Here is a 22,183-nt window from a genome sequence, read left to right as displayed (position 1 = left end):
ATAAAAATATAATTTAAATAGCTTATATAGGCATATAAGTCAATTGACTTCACAGTTAATACTTTTAATTTATATAACTAATAGATGAATAATATTGGTAATTGAAATATGAATAGGCAGTATACAAAAGAAAGACAATTAAGATATTTATAGGAAATTATCATTAATTGAAGAATTAGATATACTTATAATATAATTATAGGACTTATTAATAATTATAAACATAATGTTCATAATAATGTGATAAAAAAAAAAATGTTATCAGAGCTGTTGAAAGAAAATAGACATAGAGTATTTAACAAATATTAATGTAAATAGGTAATAATTTACTTTTACCAAACATTAACTTTACATCAAAAATAACTTAACTTTTACATAGTTTACAAATGAAAAAAAAAAATCAACTATTGCTTTACACAAAACATTTGCTTAGGTACAATAAGAGGCAAATCACATTGAACTAGGTTTACTTATTCTTATCAAATGTTACCCAACCAAAAACTATAGTTAAATATGATAATAAACTTTCATAAATAATAAATTAATAATAAAAAAAAAATACAATGGCATAGTATGCACATAGGCAACTTATTGTTAGGGATTTCTCCATTACTATTTAATTGTTAGTTTGACTTTTTTTAAAATTTGAAATGATTTTATGTATAAATTTCAAACTTAAATTATATTTATTAACTGATATTATTTTTTAAAAATGTATTATATATTGAACCTTACAACTTATTAAAGCAATAAAAGTAAAATTATACATACATAAATAGTACAATATATGCTTGTTATGTATGTACATAAATAGATTAAATTAGTACTTGACTGAATCCATCAGTGTTGCAGGCAAAGTTGAGGGTGACGGTGGATTGGGCAGAGGAATTTGTGATCCGGTTGGTATACCACCACTATTAACTATATTAGATGATAGTGGCACTATTGGCTTAACAAAACGTTCACTGACTGGACGTCCCAACGATAGTGTTCGAGATTGATTAATCTGTATAGAATGATATAGGTACACTCTTCATTTTTATAATAGAGAATAAAACTCAATGAAAAAACAAATTTGTATTGACTTACCACTTGAGTAGTGGGACATAAAGGTGTTGACGGTGCTCCTATGACGAGATTCGATGGTACAGTTTGGCCACAAACATAACATCGATTCATATTGGCATAGCCCAATACACCAATTTCGCCACGAAACACGCCTAAAATTATATAATACAATTATATGTAATTTATTTTGTATAAATATTTAAACGCACATACAAAATTGATACTGAGAATAGCTTTGACACATTAACTTTTATTGAGTAGTAATAGTATTAAGTAAATGCCTATTGAAATGTATGTAATATATAAATATTTCTATCTCATTATAAACAGTCTCTGCACTATTGGTTTTGTTTTTAATCAAAAAGCTATCTGCCCTCTACTTACACAACTCACGGATGGACAAAACACTTATCGTCTACACCTCCACCACCGCACTTCCTTTTTTTCTGTTCCGGCGATGCAGATACACTACCCGCTTCAGTCGCATCTATCGTACAATACAAAACAAGTAACAACATTTGAGCATACATCAGAACCCAGTAACATAAACAGTAGGCATTCACTTATTACATAAATATTTAGACAAATTTAATTTATTGTTATTAATTATATATTTATTTTATGTATGCAACATTTATTACCTGGTGTTCCAGCAGTTGATCCAGGACTAAGGGGCCTAGATTGGCTAGGAGATGGAGGAAATGGGAGTGGACTCGATGACGTTCTGCATCGATTTGAAGCCATTTCGTTATACTGACGTTCTTCTTCCATTTCTAAACTACTCTCAGATTCCGATAAATGACGACATAAAGCTGTACGTCTTTCCACTTCAAGTTGTAACTTTCTTTGTAATCGCAAATTGTCTTCACGCACTTGGCGCTCTTCTTTTGCCATTTTTTCCATTTTCTTGGAATCTAAAAAATAAAATATTTCAATTAAAATATAAGTGATAAAACTTATAAAAGCGTAAATGTATACCATATTAAACAACATCAAACATAATTATTTTTGATAATTTTCACTCATTAACACGTTAACTGAGTAGGTTTCTTTTGTAGTTACTTCTATGTGTATATATAATACTAGTTTCTAATTAACAGTTCTCATAATAATATGGTCATACTTCAAAATGGTGTATGAATATAATATATTTAAAAATATCTATTGACCATGCTAACCAATGATCAAATAACTTTCAGCTGTACATACAAAAATAACTAACAATTTATTTTAATTAATTTACTTCAAATGTATATCTGACACCAAATGGCATTTAGCTACAAACGTATAACAATAAGCGTGGGAACATAGTCAACGTGTTAAAGAATATCTTTAAAATTCAAGCTATAAATGTTTAGATCAAAATATCTATTTTCATGTACTTGCTTTCTTTTTTAGAAACATCAAGTTGGTGTCGTAACCTGGTAACTTCTCCACGCAAATGTTGTAAATGTGCACTTATATTTGTAGCCATTTCACCTTTGTTTGGTCCTACTTGATCTCTAGGTAATACTGGATCGGAAACAGGCTGATCCAGTTTTATTTGTAATTGTCTAATCAAAATTCAAATTTAGATTATTGATAAAATTCAATGAAAACTTAAATAAATATTTTACCTTTTTTCCGCTTCTAATTTATCCATGCGTTTCCATAGTTTATTTACCAAAGCTTCTTGTTCTTGTTCCAATGTATTTTCTAAGTCAACTTTTTCACGCCTTAATTGCTCTAACGTTGTTTGCTTTGTAAGAGTTTCTGCTTCTAGTTTTTCAATTTTACGCATAAGCCGATTAACTAAACATTCTTGTTCCTGTTCTAGAGTCTGTTCCAATTTACACTTCTCTTGTCGTAACTGTAACCAATATAAACAATGCATAAATATAAGAAATTAACTAGAAATATTTTCAAGTTTCATTGACCAAACTAACCTGAGTTAATTTCCGTGACAGATCATTAGTCAAACATTCTTCTTCTTGTTCATAATGATGAGCTAAGGTTTCCTTTTCTTTTTTTAAAGCTTGTATTTTTTTTAGTAGGGTATTACTTATAAACTCTTCTTCTTGTTCTGCCCTTACTTGCTATATAAAAATAAAATAATAATAAAACAACAATGCCTAAATTGCAAATATAAAAACTATTAAACTATTTTATTATTTAATAAAATATTTAGATGAAGTTAAAAGATACTATAATAAAATGACAGTAGGCATATAAAATCCAGTCAAAAATGATATATAATGATTAGAATATCAACTAAAAGTTAAAATGATTACCTAATAAAATATTTAATACCCAATATGATTGTTGAAACCATGAAAGAATATTATACATTTTTCATAAAAATGTATATGAGGCACCAACTAAGCATTTGCAATTTTTCCTATTTATCAATCAGTTAAGTACACCAAAATTATGTTTAGGACATAATCTGATCTTTTAAATTAAATATAACATAGCAAAACCTTAAACAAAACAGTTTTAAGCTACATATGAATTTTGGGGCACCGGGCAAATGTTTTGGTGTGTTCCAGTAACTTAAAATATAAATTCAGGTTATTTGCTGTAGGTACCTATCGTTATTTTATATTAAATTTATTTTTTAGATTTGAAATAAATTATACCATAAGTCTATATGTAATTATTTAATTTTGATTGCTATAAATAAATTGTATAATATGACAGTGTTTAAGTAATATAAGGGGGTCTAATTATGTTGGGGCCCCAGAGCTGCAGCCCCTCCCCTCCCCCTAAGCAAGGCTTTGCTTTTAACTATAATATTTAATACAATAACCAGATGTTTATTAAGAAGTCTACAGACATATTATAACCATCAAAATAACTAAATATTTTGATCATAAGATACCTATAACCAAAATTATCATTCTTTTTTTATTCACCATTTGAAAAATGTATAATAAATATAGGAATTGATCTTTAATATTGTTGTATTGGACATAAGATGGTTTGTGGCCTGTGTTTACATATAAATTATATTTCTAGCACTGAATAGGTAAAAATTAAATCAATTATCGATAACCAGAGTAAATAATGTAAAATAAAGAATTCAATTTAACAGTTCTTACAATTAACGTACGAAAAATAGTAAAAATTACAAATCAGACTCGTAGGTAAATAATTTAAACATTACCTAATTGTTATTTAAAACTTTTTGAAAAAAAAAATGTCATTTCTAGGTACTCACAATATAAACCGATGTCTCACGCAGTCGTTTGCATTCCTCGTCCATTGCTTTCATTTTCAACTTGTAGGTTTCCAACTCTACCTTGAGTACACGGTTTTGCTGCTGCAGGGAATCAATTCGCTTTTGCATTTGTTCCCTTGTGATTGGCGACGGAGGCATCATGATGGGTCCGCCGTCGATGGACGACGAATCACTCTCGCTGGCACTGTCCGCCATCGTCGTAAAATCAAACCTGGGGACGAGTTAAAAACAACAAAATATTTAGAAATGTTGATGACCAACTTACAGTCGATCAGACAAACTGCCAAAGTTCGAATGCGGCGACTGTGCGGTGCGCCTGAATAGGTCTCACGCGAACTGCACGGACGACACCCTCTTAAACAATATATAAAACGCAAACGCTACATATCAACATACCAGAAGTGCTAGAAATAATATCCAGCTGCCCAATTGATGGTCGACAACAACGGACCGGTGGTGAACACCAAGTTTTCGGGGAATTATTAATGGAAAATATCGTGAAGAAATGGGTAATAACTAACAAGACGAAATACGAATAACTTGGAACAGTCGAAAACTCGGATCAGTCGGAACTCTGAACGAAACGAAAATAATAAAAAGAACTTTTAACAGTATAGTCAAATTCAGAGATCTGTACATAACCTTAAATCGTCGGGAAACTCTCATTGTGTGGCTGCACTGCTACTTTCTTCCAGCAGTGTTATTTTGGAGTAGTGTGCAGCGTGGAGGATGTTTCACGCATAGATATTATTTAGACACGGACACGGACTAATGGATATAATGGACTGGAAACGATAAGGTCGGGGGGTGTCGGAGGACGGCCAAGAAAAGGTGTCACTTTGCTGATAAGAATACTGTTCTTGAAGTTTTCAGCGCTACCGGTGGTTTTATTTGACTTCACAATTTGTATCTTAGTCCGTGTTTTATACAGAGGGCGCTGTGAACTCCAGGAACACATAGCGACCCCCCGCACTTTACCTCTTATACATTTACTAGCTCTAAGTGAAACTCTGGGAAAGTTGGACTCGCTGAGAGTGGGTACCAATTTTGGAATATAAAAGTCGCAAAGGCTGTAAGACGAAAGTTTAGGATTTGTGATAAGGATTAGTGATATGGATTGGAGATAAGGCTTGGCGCTTTGGCGGGAATGTTTAAAAGTTTGAGCGTCTAGCAATCCGTCACGAACGTTGTAAATGTATAGGCTGGATACGATCTCCAGGATCATATCCCGTTTCTCCGCTGCTTTTGGTTGTTAAAATTGTTAAAAAGTGTAGAGTCGATAGGTTTATTTGATTGTCTAGATATCAGTCATAAAATCACATAGGTAGGCGATCCGACTGCGTCGGATCGCGGACTATATACGAAGCGTATATCACCAGGTATGCAATCCACCTGCGGTGGATTGCGGACCCCGTTAGTTGCGTAGATAGGTGAATAATAGAAAAAATAGTTGGACCCCTTGACCGTGTTAGTCGTAAGTGAGTACCGATTTTGGAGACACATTCGAATTATAAATGTCGCACTTATACATATAGAAGGTGATAAGAATTTCTGATATGACTTGGCTCTTCGGCGGTCTCGTTTCGAAGGTGGGAACGTTTGACAGTCAAGATTCAGTGTCTAGAAATCTCCCATGGCCCATGAAAACCGGCAATTCAATGATGATACTATCCCCCAGCGTATGTCCGGTGCTTTTTTCATACGTGTAAGAAAATGTTAATTCGAAAATCTGCATGTTAGAGTGTCCAGCAAATCAGTCATTACCCATCTAAGACAAAACCAAAATAAGCAATCCACCTGCGGCGGATATAGTGGTATGTGCCGTCGCATGTCCGGTGCTCTTTCTTATGTAAAAAGTGTAAAGTCAAAACCCGAGTTGGATTGTCTAGCAAGTCAGTCATCTCAAATCAAAATCGATTAACATCCAATTAGCCACCTAGGTAGGCAATCCGAATTCGTCGGATCGCGGACAATGTGCTACAGCATATCAAGTAGGCAATCCACCTGCGGTGGATTGCAGACCCGACGTTGGGCGTCTATAAGTGAAAACTCTATCACACAACTTACGAAATAATTTGCGAAAAATACAAACTATAACTATACAATATAAATACAAACAAATATAATATTTTGTACCTATTTATTATAATTCATAAAAAAAATAACATATAGATACATAATATTATATTAACCAAAACAATACATATAAACATGTACCTGTAATGTATATATAATTATATCAACAAAAAAAAAAAAAATGCAAAAATCTGCATGTTTAAGTGTTAAAGAAGTCAGTCATCACCATCTAAGACGAAACCAAAATGAGCAATCCGTTTACGGCGGATTGAATGGTAGGTATGTGCCGTCGCATGTCCGGTACTTTTTCTTATGTAAAAAGTGTAAAGTCGAAAACCGTGTTGGAGTGTCTAGAAAGTCAGTTATATCAAGTCAAAATCTATTAACTTTAAAGTTCGTCTGCTAGGTAGCGAACAATGTGCTGCAGAAAATAAGTCTAGTATGTATAGCTTCTATAAGTGAAGAGAAAAAATAGTATTTTCCAAAAACCCAATCACACAACATTCGAAATAACTTACGAAAAATTAAGAGCAATTTAAAGAAAATAATATGAGTTAAATTCCTAATAATTTAAATAACATATAGTTACATAATATATAATATACAGTCATATAATGTAAAATTAACATGTATATTATTATATTATTTATGAAATATAAAGTGAAAAAAAAATGCAAAAAAGTCGATATACGGGCGGCCGTGCCTTAGAATACACGGTACAGTCGTTGCCGCCCGAAGAGAGCTACGACGGTTTCGAACCCGGACCTACCTATCATACTACGTTTGGGGAACCTACGCCTAACCTATCGAGCCACAGTTTGTGATGCAAACCACGGTCAAAACTTCAACAATTAAGCTGTGTGTCTACGGAGCGACGTAAACCAATATATTCGATATACATCGATGTAATCGTATATAATTCTATGTATCGTAATTCTACACACTGTTTAAACTTTAATTGTATTTTATTCACTTATCTGACCGTTATTATGTATGCTTGAATAATACATTTATTTGTGTTTAATAATACATTTAAATATTTAATTGTGTTTACGTTAAGCAATATACCAGCTACGTTATTAAGGACCAAATAATACGTCTACAATCACGCATAATGCAATATTTATTGAATCAAAAACAAAACAAAAAAAACAATATATATTTATTGTGCACTTGTGCGCTGGAACGAAGACCGACTGACATTTCGTGAACGCGAATTTTTAAGTGTACTAACCAAAAGAAATAAACTTAACAAATAGAGCACAAACGGCAATTGAAAAGACGACACGAAAAGCGATAATAACGACCTACGCTGGCGTCGATTGCGATGGCTATGGACCGATATCGCGTACAAACCACGCGGCTTTTAAAAGAAACGAACTATATGTGAAAATGTCTAAAAGTCGAAAAACAGCGTAAAAAGCGTAACATTTTTCGAAAACGTTTAAAAACCGACCGCCGCCGCCGCTGCGAAGGTACGCGATTGGTCGCGCTATAGGGAATCGACGGGATCGGTCCGGCGGACTGGAGAAACGGAGCGGTGTTTAATTTATTCCACCATGAGATCCTCCATAAATTCCCTATAGATCAGCTGTTTTTCTTGCGATTTTATAGAATAAGATTCGTGGCTGTGATAAGCTGCTCGTTTCCAGTCCATTATATCTTAGTCCGTGATATTAGATGATAATAATATTATATTGAATATTCAGTATTCACGATCACGGTCTTCTCCCTCTTCTAAGATATATATATATATATAGACAATATTATATATTATATATTATCTTCTCTACATCGTGTTATATTATATTATTATATTATAGATCTTCTATTATCTATGGTTTCACACAATATATCAGTCCCTAAAATATCCAAATTTTCGTACTACACACATAGTCCTAAATCGGTCAATTCTAAATTATTTCTAGATAAACACTAGTATACTATATACCAGCGTTCACTACTAAGCTGATAATAATAATAATAAAGGTTTAATTAAAATAACACACTTTTAAATTTCGTACTACACAAAGTGTGTCGAACTACACACCATTTTAGGGACTGCAATATATAGACCAGCTATATTCATAGAACTACACGAAGACTCCCGGGTTTTGGTGCCTTACGGCTACAACCGCGGACCTCACTTTAGCGCTGTGCGCTAGTCGAGGGCCGCGGAGGTTATAGAACTACAGTCTATAATCTATATGCGTTACCCCCCTAATGGGAAAATTTAAATAGGAATCAATGCTTATAGCCATGAGGCCATAGACCTATCAACTAAAGTCAATGCACGAGGCATTAACCAAGAGAGTTTGTTTTTAGTATACTATTTTTATGATTATAGGAATTATATAATCCACGAGAAACGCTTGTAACAAAGTTCCCAGAATATATCTGAGATTCTGAGCTGATGATTCAATAACCGAACGACTACACCTTGTGGGCTATGCAGCCTATGCCTTACATTATAAATTATAGTTCGTTGAGTCAGCAGTGTGTAAACTGTAAACCGGGATTTTGAAGCGTAGTTGCCGAATAATCTTTTAGGATATTGATATACCTACAAATTATAAAATATCCAGATTCCAAATATTGTTACAATATGAGTTACATCAGTGGCGCAATCAGTATTTTTTCAAAAGGGGAGGTCCCCTGTACGTGTTAGAATAGACAACCACGGACTACCAAGAAAAAAATCTGGTACCTATAATCAGTATAATCTATATACATAGTACAATAGTACATACTAGAGAGCCTTTATATATCTAGAATCTCTAGTACATACAATATATTTTTCATGAAAATATAAATCAATGTTTAATAATATTTTAGAATTTGAGAAAATACATAATATTAAATATTAGTATACTTATATTAATATTTTTATTATTACAAAAATAAAATAAATTCTAAACGACGTATCGCATTAGGTAGGTAGGTGATGTATTTATAATTTATTCAGATGTTATACCTAGAACCTACTGACGTCAAAATGGATGTTTAGAGGCTTAGAGCAGTTTGCTAGTGCCTAGTGGCCATGCAAATAAGATAAAAATACGGGACACTTAAAAAAAAAATGTACATAGGTAATAATATATTAGTAGCCAGTACCTGGTCACAAAATCAATTTTATTTGGAAACTGATGGTTGATACTCAATAAATTAAGATTATGCATACCTTTATTTATATATGAGTTACCTAACTAAATATAATATAATAAAACAAATTAAATGCAACTGATGATGTCAATAAATGTTTTTTTCATTTTTGTAGTACCTATAATATGCTGTTTTATATCTGCCCACCTATAAGTCGGTATTTGGACCACGGGGGGTGTCTTCCCCCTGATTTTAGCGGTACTGGACGTTGAGCCTAGACTGTTTGGGCGAGATATTTTTTGAAATGGAATTGATTTTAATTGTATTTTCAGTTTGGATTTCTAATAGTACTGCGATGAACATCAGAACATGAGGGTATGTTGTATAAAACTGACTATTAAAGTGGGAATGGAATGACTCTGGTCCTGGTGCTGGTCAAACGAGGGGCCGGTGAAGGGGATAGATCACCCCCCCCCCATGAATTTTTTTTCCATATTTATAACAATTCATAATTAAGTATATTCTATAATGCATTAAATTTTGTTCTATTTTTTTTCTAAAAACAAATTATCAATTATTGTAAATTTCGACAGAATGTCAGATATGTTTATAATTTATATCATTATATGACATGACTATATTATTATCTAGACCAGTGGCGAATCAAAGGTATTATTTTGGAGCAATTGCTCCTTAAAAATTGTTAGTTGATGGGTGGGGTGACTAGGTGACTAGGTATATTGTAGAAATATCATATCCGATTATACAAATCGTTACAAATGTACGCATATTTTGTAAATTTTTAATTTAAACTTTTTTGCTGAGTTGGAAATGCCGTTATAAACATCAAGGGGGGTTGCAGGGTGGGTACCTTGTATACATTTTTGCTCCTCACCAAAACTGAGTTCAACACTCCACTGATCTAGACTAATACCTATAGGAACTAGGATATTATTATTACTAATATTTAGTTGTTTACACAAAATATGGAATTATCCCGCTCGATGATCGAGAATTTTCAAGAACAACACGCTCTACACTTTCCCAGAACATCGACCGATACATGTGATAGTGCGATCGTTAGGTATATTTTACAATATTACGTAGCTCCAGCCCCAGGTCATTAGTTAGTTGAAAACTTGAAACCAGGCACGGATCCTGAGCAAAACTCTGGGCGGGGCTCAACAATTTTTTTACTACACAAATACAATTATAATAAAATATTATACTTTATTCTTAATTTAAAAATGTTGTAATAATAGTACGTATAGCCGTATAGGTAATCAATGATAAATAAATTATTGATTATTTAATATATAAAGCGACAATGTGAAAATAAGTTTAGATATTGTTTATTTCTTATTTAATATATAATATTTATATATTAAATAACAAAATTTAAACGTCTTTTTACATTGTCGCTTTTTCCAAATCTGTCAATATTAGTGAATATATGTGATTTGAAATATAGTAATATCAGGATCTGTAGAATTATAAAAAAATATGTCTGGAGGGGGGGGGGGGTGGATCCATCCTTGCTTAAAACATCGATTGTTTATTATTTGTCATGAGTCATAAGTCATAACTCATAATATTTATTTGTCATCGTGTTTCGTCTTTCGTACTCATGTTTTCCACTGACTTTACTACACGGACAGTGTAGTGTACTAAAGTATATTACTATTATACGGTCGGTGTCTTTTGTAATATTGACTATTGTCTATTTTACATTTTTACCATTACCTAATAAAAAGATAAAAAGGAAAATTACTAGCTATATTTAGATGCAAGTTGATCTATTTCTAAAACCTTGGCGGATGAAAAAATAAGTAAGATCACTAATATTGTTTCTGAAAATCAAGTTGTAGACTTAGCGGTAATATTTTAGATTCTGAGCGAAGCGATGAATGTATTGATTTTACAATGATGTGTTTTTTTTTTTGTGTCTGTCATCACCTTTTAGGACAGTAAAAGTGCTTGGATTTTCTTCAACAGTAACTTTTCTAATAGGAAAGTGAATCTAGTTGGTACTCTGGGGGTCAAAACTAAAAGTAATTTTCAAAAGCAGCGTGAAAAAAAAAAGAAAAATTAAGGAAAAACGAGAATTTTTACGCAACTTTTTCGCAATTTTGGTGCAACTCTAAAACAAATGATCGTAGGTACATGCAATTTTGACTGAATGTTTATATAAGCATTTTCTATACACCATAACATTTTCCAAATATTTTGACTTATTTTGAGCTGTCTACGGACATTTTCAGTTTCCATTTTTTTTAGTTTTTTTTTCTAAAAATGTCAATAAAGTTTTATTTGTTGGTTAAAAAAGCTTGAATATTTAATAGAAGGCTCCTAGGTTATCGTTTCAAAGGCAGATGAAAAAATTTAAAATCCTTAGCCACAGTTTTAATTTATAAGCATTTACTATAGTTCAAATCTTGACAAAATACGGAAAAATCACGAAAATTAACAAATTATTTTGAGTTGAGAATTCATAAAAATTTTTTTTTTTAATTCTAAGATTTGAAAATGTAATACAAAATTGTCCATAAGTTTGTCTACCTTTATCAAAAAAAAAAAAAGTTGGATAAGTAGATGTCGCTCTGCTGTACAGTAGGTTACAAGTGGGTTACTATAATGGATAGTGTTAAATTTGAATTTAATGATATAATATCATTGTATAAGAAAAACGATTCTGAGCGAAAACGGTCAGTCAGCCTATGATATTATCAAGTATATTTGATGATATTATTGTGAATAAAGTAATTTATATATAACCTATTTACGTGGAGCCTTGTTTTAAATTGTCAATCCTTAGCCATAAAAGTTAAACATTTTATACTACAAAATAATTAATAAATTATAAATTTGTTAAATGTTGTCAAAATGTGAACTATAAATGCTTATAAAAAAAAAATTGTGCATATGTATTTTTAATATTTTTCAACTGCTATTAGAACGATATATCAGGAGCCTTATATTAAGTTTTCACGCTTTTTTACCCAACAAATAAAATTGTATTTATATTTATAGAAAAGAAAACTAAAAAAATTTAAAACTGACAATGTCCGTAAACAGTTTAAAAAGACTCAAAATATTTTATAAATTTTATGGTATATAGAAAATGCTAATATAAATATTCAGTGAAATTTTCAAGTATCTACAGTCATTCTTTTTTTAATTACAATAAAATAAGAAAATTGTTACATGAGAAATCGAGTGAATATCAAATGTTGTAAAAATATAAATTTCAGACGCTCATAAAAATTTAATTTGTAGACTTTTTTTTTTGATAAAGGTAGACAAACTTATGAGTAATCTTATATTACATTTTCAAATCTTAGATTTAAAAAGAAAAATTTTTATGAATTCTCAAGTCTCAACTCATAATAATTTGCTAATTTTCGTGATTTTCTGTATTTTGTCAAAATTTGAACTTTAAATGCTTATAAATAAAAACTGTGACTAAGGATTTTTAATTTTTTTTCATCGCACATAGCACACTGCAGTGTTATTACTTATTAATTATTATTTAGTATACTGAAACTTGTACAGCATGTCTGAATCTTGTTTTCAATAATACTGATAATGATTAGCAACAATATCACACGTATCTAGGTTTTTACTTTGAGCAGGTAAAAATAATTCCATGCTCAAACGGTAAAAATAATACTGGCCCAAGCAGACTATTAATTTTTTGGTAAAAATTATTACCTTCACCCAAACGACCACAGCCCTAGACGTTTCCTCCCCTGGACTGAGACATTTGCACTCTGAATCAATATATATATTTTTACACATAATAATAGGTTTGAAATCGGTTCTTTTGTTTTACCCTAAATATACGATTATCATAGTCTATCGACTATCATCATTCACGTTATGGATTTAATGATCCATAATGATCCGTAATGATCAATAAACCAAAGTTATGTGAAAGTATTATTGAATTATATTTATATATTAATTATTGCATTAATTTAATCATTAATTGTAAATTTATTGGTTTGCATTATACCGATATAATTGTTTAATATTTTTACCTTTAATTTATTGCCTGTGGGGGAGGGGAATGTCCAATGAATCGTTGAGGGGAACATCCTAGATACATACAACTTATATGATATAAGGGCACCATGTTCTATAGAAAATTTACATAATGTACGAAACAATTTTTCAACTTCATCAGCATCTCTTAAAAAAGATATAATTCTGATTTTAAATTTAGAGGGAAAATGCACCTTCTTTTTGGAATTTTTAAAACAAATAGGTAGATATTTCCGTCGTGTACAAATAATAATGACAAATAACATATTATGGTTTACAGATGTAAATATATATGTGTATAGATGTAATACTATGGATATTATAAAATATAAAATATAAATAGATATTTACATATTATAGTTCACAACACACACACATTTGACAACGAACAACCGTAGACACTTGAGATTTATATTATATGTTTATTTTATTAATATTTCAAAATATTTTGACTAGTTTTGAGCTGTTTACGGACAATTTCAAATTTCAATTTTAGATCCTGAGTGGAACGATGAATGCATTGATTTTACAATTATGTGTTTTTTTTTGTGTCTATCATCACTTTTTAGGATAGTAAAAATGCTTAGATTGAACTGAATGAATGTAGAATGAATTGAACTTACTGGTAAACTAATGCCAAATAGACAATAGTAAAATAAATTATTTTATATAACAATAATATCTTGTATCTTCAAACTATATACTTTGTAATTTCATAGGCTGACAGAATCGCTCAGAATTTCGTTTATCGTTTTTCGTATACAATGCAGGTTATTGAATTCAAATTTAGCAATTACATTGCAATGATCTCTCTAGTCTCTACACACCTAATATACAGCAGAGCGTTACCCACTTACCCGCTATTTTAATCATGACGTTAATCTGACCAAATTTAGAGGATGGCGCAGAAGGATCGGTATTAATTATAATCTCAATAGCTATTTAATTAGACAAAAATTTAACGACGATTCTTTAATAACTGATCATAAAGATGTTGTATTTCATATTTGACAACTTGATTCCGAATGTGTAGGTATTTTTCACATTTTACTATAATAGTATAATTAATAATTATATTTTTGTATGATGGATTTAGATATATTAGGTTACATATTACCGTTTCTTTTTTTTTAACCCTGCAGCCATGACTGTAGTTCTTCAAAATGTTACGTATAAATTATTTTCGAACCGGACCTTTCGGCGTGGTCATCTCGGTGTGGTCATTTTTTCATAAAATGATTTTAATCGCGTTTAGATAATATAATGTTAGCATTGATTATATTGTACCGATATAATTTATCAGTTTTTATCTCACTTTCGTCGGTTGGATGGAGGCATATGAACGGCATATGAACTGTATATAATAATAATTATATATATATATATATATATATATATATACTATGGGATTATACTGTCATACAACATAATCTATATTACGGTCTAAGTTAATAAAGATATAGGTTTAGGTATAGTTAACCTATACGCTTTATCGATAGACGATCATTGAGTAGATCATCAAGTAGTCAGTAGTAAGTAGTCACCATGGCACATTGAAACTTTTCGTTTTGGCGATGTCGTTACAAAGATTCGTGTAAGGCGAGAATTCATACAACAGTTAAAACTTCGGAGGTAATTTATTTCATTATTTTAACTATCAGTAGGTATTAAATACATGTATTATGGTTTTATTTATTAGGTCTTAAAACAAATAAATGAACATTCGACCCATGACTCGGAAGCGGCTAAGATTGAAGCTAATTCTGCAATCACTAAGATGAAAAAACGAGCACGTGAGACAATGGAGCCTACATCAAATATCATCAATGAATGTATGATTGGATTATCACAAGCAGGAAAGGTAAATATCAAAATCTTAAAAACTTTAATTGAGAATTAATTTTAAATTAATTAGGGAGCGTTGACGACCGATGGAGCTTTAAAAAAACAGAAAGACGCACACGGCGTGAAATTCAAGCTGCACCCGATGCTCCAAAAGATTTAATTTCATTAATAATACCAGTGAATTACCAGTCGTATTCGCCATCTGAAGGTGTAACTGAACAATTTTTATTACACGATAATGGACCTGGAGTCGATAGAATTTTAATTTTTTGTCGCCCTCAAAATTTAAATATTTTATCAGAGTCTTCCAATTGGTATGTCGATGGCACTTTTAAAGTAGCACCTCATTTATTTTCGCAAGTATACGTAATATTAAGTAAATACCTCGATGGCGATCATCCTCTTATTTGTGCTCTTTTACCCTATAAAAAAATCAAACATATGAACGGCTATTTAAAATACTAATTGAATTAAAACCCGGGTTAAAACCAAAATCAATTGCTTGCGATTTTGAGCAGGCTGCGATCAAAGCAATTAAAAACAATTTCCCTGAAGTTCAAATTCACGGATGTTTATTTCATTTGACAAAAAATTTTAGACTTAAAATGAGTGACCTGGAATTATTTTCTAAGTATAAAAATGATGCAGAATTTTCAATTTATATTAAAATGATTTTGGCTTTAGCTTTTGTTAAAATTGACGACATTTACAATAGTGTAAACTTATTATACAATGAACTGCCTGAAGAAATATTTCCTCTCTTAGAATGGTTTGAAGAAAACTACATTGGTACAGTTGTAAGAAATCGTCGTCGAATCCCACTTTTCCCCCCTACAATCTGGAACGTTCATGATCGAGTACTTAATAAAGAAGATCGAACAAATAATCATGCAGAAGCGGCAAATTGTCGGCTTAATCTACAAGTGGCAGTTGACCACCCGACACTATGGGCATTTATATCATGTTTAAGGAGAATACTAAGTGGCCGAGACACCTTCTTTTGCCAATTAGAAACAGGCAAAAGTCCACCAAAAAAGAAAAAAAAATACATCGACGTCGATAAACGTATTTTAAAATTAGTCAGTGTCCAGTGATTATGATAATCGTAATATTATGAGTTTTTTAAGAGGAATAGCACATAATTTAAGTATGATGACCTGAATATTTGTATTCATAATTTTAATAGCAATTCTAATTTTAATACTAATTTTTGTATACAGTTTTTTATACAAAAATTATTTATTTATTTTTTATACTTAATTTCTGAGTGACCTGAATATTTTTATTCATAATTTTAATAGCAATTCTAATTTTTATACACAGTTTTTTATACAAAAATTATTTATTAATTTATATTTTATACCTAATTCTGTAATGGCCTTACGCCGAAACAGCCACGCCGAAATGTCCTAGACCGAATTATTTTATATTGGAACACTGGTACCATATATAGCTACCATATTATACGTGTTATCTTACTACCTTAGTACCTTAGAACCTTATGTAACTGGTAACTTTAATTATGCTATACCACTATACCAGAATATCCGATGGGCGACGATGACTAGTCGAACATTAAATATTAATATTATAAGGTGGCATATTATGTAGGTACTATAATATAGTGTATAATAATTATTAATTATTACAGTATCGGACTGTCAATTGACGAGGACAAAGAGTAGATTCCTACAATGGAGGCATGGCGACAGATAGTCGATGCCGTCTTAATTGTCGACTTATAGTTGTTTTTAAAATATTAACTATAAATTTACCTATTTAAAATATAAACAGAAGTCTGAAATTTGATAATAATATCACCTAATTTTAATCGAGCTCTTACAAAAATATTAGGATTAGTTGTTTATTAAGGGACACAAATTAGGGCACTTTTAATTTATACAGGTACAATTGTACAAATGTACAATCTATATTACAATCTCCTGTATAATAAAAATTAACTTCTGACGCTCATAAAATATAATTTGTGGAATTACACTTATTTTTTTTGTAAGGAAATTTTATACAGAACCTTTTAATACATTTATAAATCTTTGGTACCTATGAATATTAAACATTTTATGAGTAACAAAATATAATTATGAAAGATATTACATTTATTGAAATACGAATATCAGGCTCCAGGAAGGGCTTAAGCCTCCGCCCTCCATTTATAAAATGTATATATTATATATTATTATGTATTTATTTATATAATATATAGTTGATACGTCTTATGTTCCATAAATTAAAAATATAAATACATTTTCAACTATTGTTATCAAAATATCTTATATTATCTGTTATGAACTAAAATTTGAATTGTAATTATTCAAAAAAAAATTTCACTCCACCCAAAAAATGTCTAGTTCTGCACCTGCCTAAAATGTTTTAAGATTTGCTTTAATTATTTTACTGCTCTAATATTTGTCGTATAGACTATAAAGAAAATAAGCAAATTTTTATTTAATAGAAATAGATATTAGAAAGTGTACAATTTAATATTGTTTACCATTTATAATTAGTGTGCATGATTTACTATACTCAATTTACTCAATTCAGAACAAGATTGAACCACTCGGCCAACCAAAACACGTTTTTTCCGCGCATCCCCACCACAATTTGGCCATTGGTGAGAATGTTAGCACAAGCGCCCGACGTTGACTGTCGGCCAATCACAGAAAGTATAGCCATCGTATGGGGGGTCAGGAACTGTTTGGCGGATCAGTCTGCAAGCGCAAAAGTGGTTCAATCTTATTCTGAATAGAGTATAAACAAGTATAAACACCTTATATTAATTCTATAATCGGCCAAATTCAACATTTTAAAAGTACATTTTTTAAAACAATTACTTTAGTTTTAATATTAATTTCAACAATTTTTATAATAAACATTAAAAAAAAAATAAAACAATAAATTAAGGAATGTTATTTTGTACAGTTAAATTTGCTTCCCATTAATATATCTCACACAAAAATTTGTTTGATAACATATGCTAAGATAGCCAATATCAAAGCGGCCCACGTTAAATAAATTAGCCCATTATTTGACGTTGAAGTACTTGCATCTTGTGGTGGACTACTATCAATGTCTGGCAGTGTCTCATAATATGAATGTCGTCCTTTAAATATGTAAATATAATGTTAAAAATGGTTGTTTTTAATAATAAAAAGTTAATATTAAAATATAACAAATTTATCAATGTGCCAAGAAAAGCACAGATGTAGATTTTCTTTAACCAATAAATCACAAAACCTTTTTTATTAACAGAAATTACAATATTTCATGAAACACTAACCTTTTTCCAACACATCGTATAATTCTATTTTGTCTTCAGGAAGATTCAATATTTCTCCAGCCACATATAATGCTTCTTGGGAAGTTTCGCCAGGAAATACATAATCACTGAATGCAAATCTAGAACCTTCAGTCTTTATTATTAATATTCGACGCGGAGTTTCATGTACAATATTTGCATCTCCATCTGAAATAAATGAAAAATATTGTATTCATACGATATAATATTTTTTAGTATTTTAAAATATAAATCTATTAGAACCTTCTTCTTCAAGAGATTCCTCTTCGACCATTGATTCCAAATGCATTTTTAAACGAGTTGCAAATGTCTGCATGGCATCTTCATGAATAGCCTACAAAATACATTTTTTATTTAAATAAAAAATTATGAAAAATTGATAATTACTTATAAAAAAGTATTAATTATTTTGTTTACTTGTTTAACTATAATTAATAATTACTAATATACAAAATAAATTAAAAAGTCTTATTAATAATAGGATAATTTTTTAAATAATAAATAAATAATTTAATTATGGCGAGACTGAAGTTGGGAGTCCCCCATAACATTTTCTAAAAACAATATATGTTTAATACAAAGTACTACATTTAGAATAGGGGGACTTGGCAGAAAGTGGGTGGACTAAGTGCGTATAAGTCCGGTTACAACCACAGCATTAATAAACCATCCGGTTCGACCTCAATATGCTGCAATTTATGACATACGCAGCAGTTATTTTAGGATTATGTGGTCGGTCTAATTCAAAACGATGTATTTCAATCAAACTGGATGATTTGTACCGCCGCAGTTATAATTTGGTGTGAAACGGGGAGTGGTTTCCAGCTTAAGTCCCTTCTATTTGTGACAATGGTTAAATTAGACAGTTTAACTGTCCAATTATATAATAGACACTGTGGTTTACTGGCCAGTAAACTTAATAACTTAACTGTAGAGCTTTTTCAATATTCTGATTTTAATTTTTTTTACAAGATTGTATACTGAATACACACTATATTGAGATAATAGATAAAGATGATTCTCAGGTATTGTTAAAATAATAAAAAACTAAACAATATTACATTGATGATCAAATGTTGGTTAAGTAATTCAAAATAAATAATAACCATACCTTTATGGCATCCTTAATTGTACCATTACGATTAAATGGTACTGCTACACTGCATAGGCCAGACATCAAAATCTTCCCCTTTCCTCTTTTTACCTTGAGTGAAGCATTTTTACATTCATTACCCAAATCAACCTAAAACATTATACAGACTTGTTTTACATTTTAAATAAACTAGGCATGTTTATAATATGGGAATATAAAGTATTAAACAAACCTCTTTGTAAAATTCAATCTTAACAACATTTTTCAATAAATTATCAATTTCATCACATTCAAAATCTTTAAGGGTTTTATTTTCATCGCATACACATCCATTAAAAGTATAGACTGATTTATTTAATACAGATTCAAATTTATCTAATAAACTCTAAAAAAATATGTGTGTAATAATGTAATACTGTTTCACTATTAAAATATGTAAACAAAATATATACATACATCACGAATAGAAAATAAAGCTTTTGGTCCACCACCTACATTTAGTCTTTCTAATGCTCCAAAATTAAATGTTCCAATAAGAGTTACCCAATCATTATTAAATGATCCAAAAATTGCATCTACTGCCTTATAAGTTGTTTTTTCAGGACCATTTACACGGTTGAAATCAACTGAGTAACAATATGATCTATAAATTTACATACATATTATGACCCGTATTATGATATAAAAGTATATATATATAAATAACCATTGGGTTTACAATATTTACTTTTTGTTAACAGTTGAATAGTTTAGCATTAAGTAATTCCATGTTTCATTGGTTTTTTTGTATAACAAATTTTCATTTAATTCATTATTGAATTCATAAAAATCAATATCTATTGGTTGAATACTTTTCAAATCTTGTGGAACAATAAAAAATAAACCAAGTACATGTGAACCTCCTGGTAATAACGTCGCTACCTACATTATAATATACATAAAATATTTACTTACTTAATAGTAAATATTATGTTTGAATCTTTAAATAATATTTAGAAGCCTAATTAGATCACCTACTTCTAAAGATTTTTGGAATATTGTATCACTATTGGCTAAAAGATCAGAAAGAGTTTTGTAGGACAGAACATCAATTTTATTATTTTGTATGTCTTCATTCCATATGGTCATTGCTGATAAGTGGACTACATGATAGTTGTTACCTATGACCTAATTAAAAAATGTAATGAATTAATTACTTGGCAAGTATAGGAACATAGAATTAATACAAATTCTTTAGTAATTAGTTACTCACTTGTCCAATAATTACTCCTGGAATGAACAACTGTCCTTTAGCTAAACTTTTCAGATATTTATCTAAATGTTCTTCAATAAATACTTTGGTTGTCATTTTCCAACAATAAACACAATTTGTTGGTATTCTTCAAAATTCTAAACCAACAATGTTTACTCAATATTAATTAACAATAAATAGCATTATAAAATAATAATTTTTAAATTTTAAATATAATTTAAATAAATTAAATGCTTACTACCTATTTTGAATTATGAATAACAAAGTACAATATAATGAAATGATAATAGTTGGTAAAGACACTATTACTAGGTACTAACAGTTTTGTATTAAAGTTATGAAATTTTCCAAAAAATGTATCATATAAAATAAATATTGTGATAATCAATATAGCAAGTAAAACGATTCAAGATCTTACAATAAAAAGTAATAACATACCTATTACCTAAAGACTAAATGCTATAATCCACGGTTATACTCAGTAATTGTACAGAACAATAATATATAGTCGTAAATAGGTAAAATATCCTTATTCGTATAAATATATTTGTATATATAAATTATAATGGAGTATGGAAAAGAGTATAATCAAAATTAGGTATCTATATAATATCTATTCAAATTTCACTAGGTAATTTTTTGTGCTGCCGTCGTGGTAGTTGTGTAACTGATGTGCTGGAGCCTGGAATGCTCAGCTGTATGCACGATATACAGCCTGATGCTGGATACCACGATTATAAAGAACTTCTTAATAATCGTGTTGGATACGGAATGGAAAGGCCTTATCAATATTTTCCCGAGTCCGCCCATGGCTTAAAATATTATATAGATATATAACGCTCGCTTCTCACGTTTGGTATGACAACTAGCGCTTTATAGGATTGTTCAGCAATCTGCAGCTTAGTTACAGATATCTATACTAACTAGATAAGGACCTTATCATAAGGTATTCCTATATAATTTACATTGTTTTCAAGTGAAGCTCAGCTGTGGACGGCCGCCATTTTCTCGGGGGGCAAAACATTCCATTCATCAAATGTATTAGGAATAACCATAGATATTAAAAATCTCTTTACATCGTTTTCAATAGTAAATGTAAAATGATTTGTATAAAATATTTTTATTTTTTAAAAACAACAGGTTTAGAAATAATAAAATACAATACAA

The 22,183-nt window shown here is 30.2% G+C and overlaps 2 protein-coding genes and 1 pseudogene across 4 annotated transcripts; 1 reads left to right on the top strand and 2 right to left on the bottom strand.

The window, feature by feature from the left end:
* Positions 1-292: 292 nt before the first annotated feature.
* On the bottom strand, positions 293-5,002 carry LOC132939517 (coiled-coil domain-containing protein 6). Of its 2 annotated transcripts, none has more exons than XM_061006723.1 (8): positions 4,685-4,993; positions 4,268-4,499; positions 2,994-3,143; positions 2,685-2,917; positions 2,455-2,621; positions 1,710-1,982; positions 1,090-1,220; positions 293-1,006 (listed from the first exon to the last, which is right to left on the bottom strand). In XM_061006723.1, the coding sequence occupies exons 2-8, from the start codon at positions 4,481-4,483 to the stop codon at positions 821-823; spliced, it is 1,356 nt and encodes a 451-aa protein (XP_060862706.1). In that variant the 5' UTR covers positions 4,484-4,499; positions 4,685-4,993; the 3' UTR covers positions 293-820. The 2 variants fall into 2 exon arrangements, with proteins under 2 accessions (XP_060862706.1, XP_060862707.1); XM_061006724.1 differs by lacking the exon at positions 293-1,006 and adding an exon at positions 1,453-1,555 and having other exon boundaries at positions 4,685-5,002.
* Positions 5,003-15,027: 10,025 nt separating this feature from the next.
* On the top strand, positions 15,028-16,516 carry LOC132938090 (uncharacterized; annotated as a pseudogene).
* Positions 16,517-17,628: 1,112 nt separating this feature from the next.
* LOC132939576 (protein odr-4 homolog) lies at positions 17,629-21,811 on the bottom strand. Of its 2 annotated transcripts, none has more exons than XM_061006823.1 (10): positions 21,455-21,811; positions 21,017-21,153; positions 20,782-20,931; positions 20,492-20,685; positions 20,221-20,407; positions 19,997-20,149; positions 19,783-19,914; positions 18,915-19,005; positions 18,654-18,839; positions 17,629-18,476 (listed from the first exon to the last, which is right to left on the bottom strand). In XM_061006823.1, the coding sequence occupies exons 2-10, from the start codon at positions 21,110-21,112 to the stop codon at positions 18,322-18,324; spliced, it is 1,344 nt and encodes a 447-aa protein (XP_060862806.1). In that variant the 5' UTR covers positions 21,113-21,153; positions 21,455-21,811; the 3' UTR covers positions 17,629-18,321. The 2 variants fall into 2 exon arrangements, with proteins under 2 accessions (XP_060862806.1, XP_060862807.1); XM_061006824.1 differs by having other exon boundaries at positions 21,462-21,811.
* Between the last annotated feature and the right edge of the window lie 372 nt (positions 21,812-22,183).

The sequence above is a fragment of the Metopolophium dirhodum genome, chromosome 2, assembly GCF_019925205.1.
Source record: "Metopolophium dirhodum isolate CAU chromosome 2, ASM1992520v1, whole genome shotgun sequence".
Lineage (NCBI taxonomy): Eukaryota > Metazoa > Arthropoda > Insecta > Hemiptera > Aphididae > Metopolophium > Metopolophium dirhodum.
Note: the sequence above shows the minus strand (reverse complement) of the source record. Positions and strands in the feature narration are given on the sequence as shown.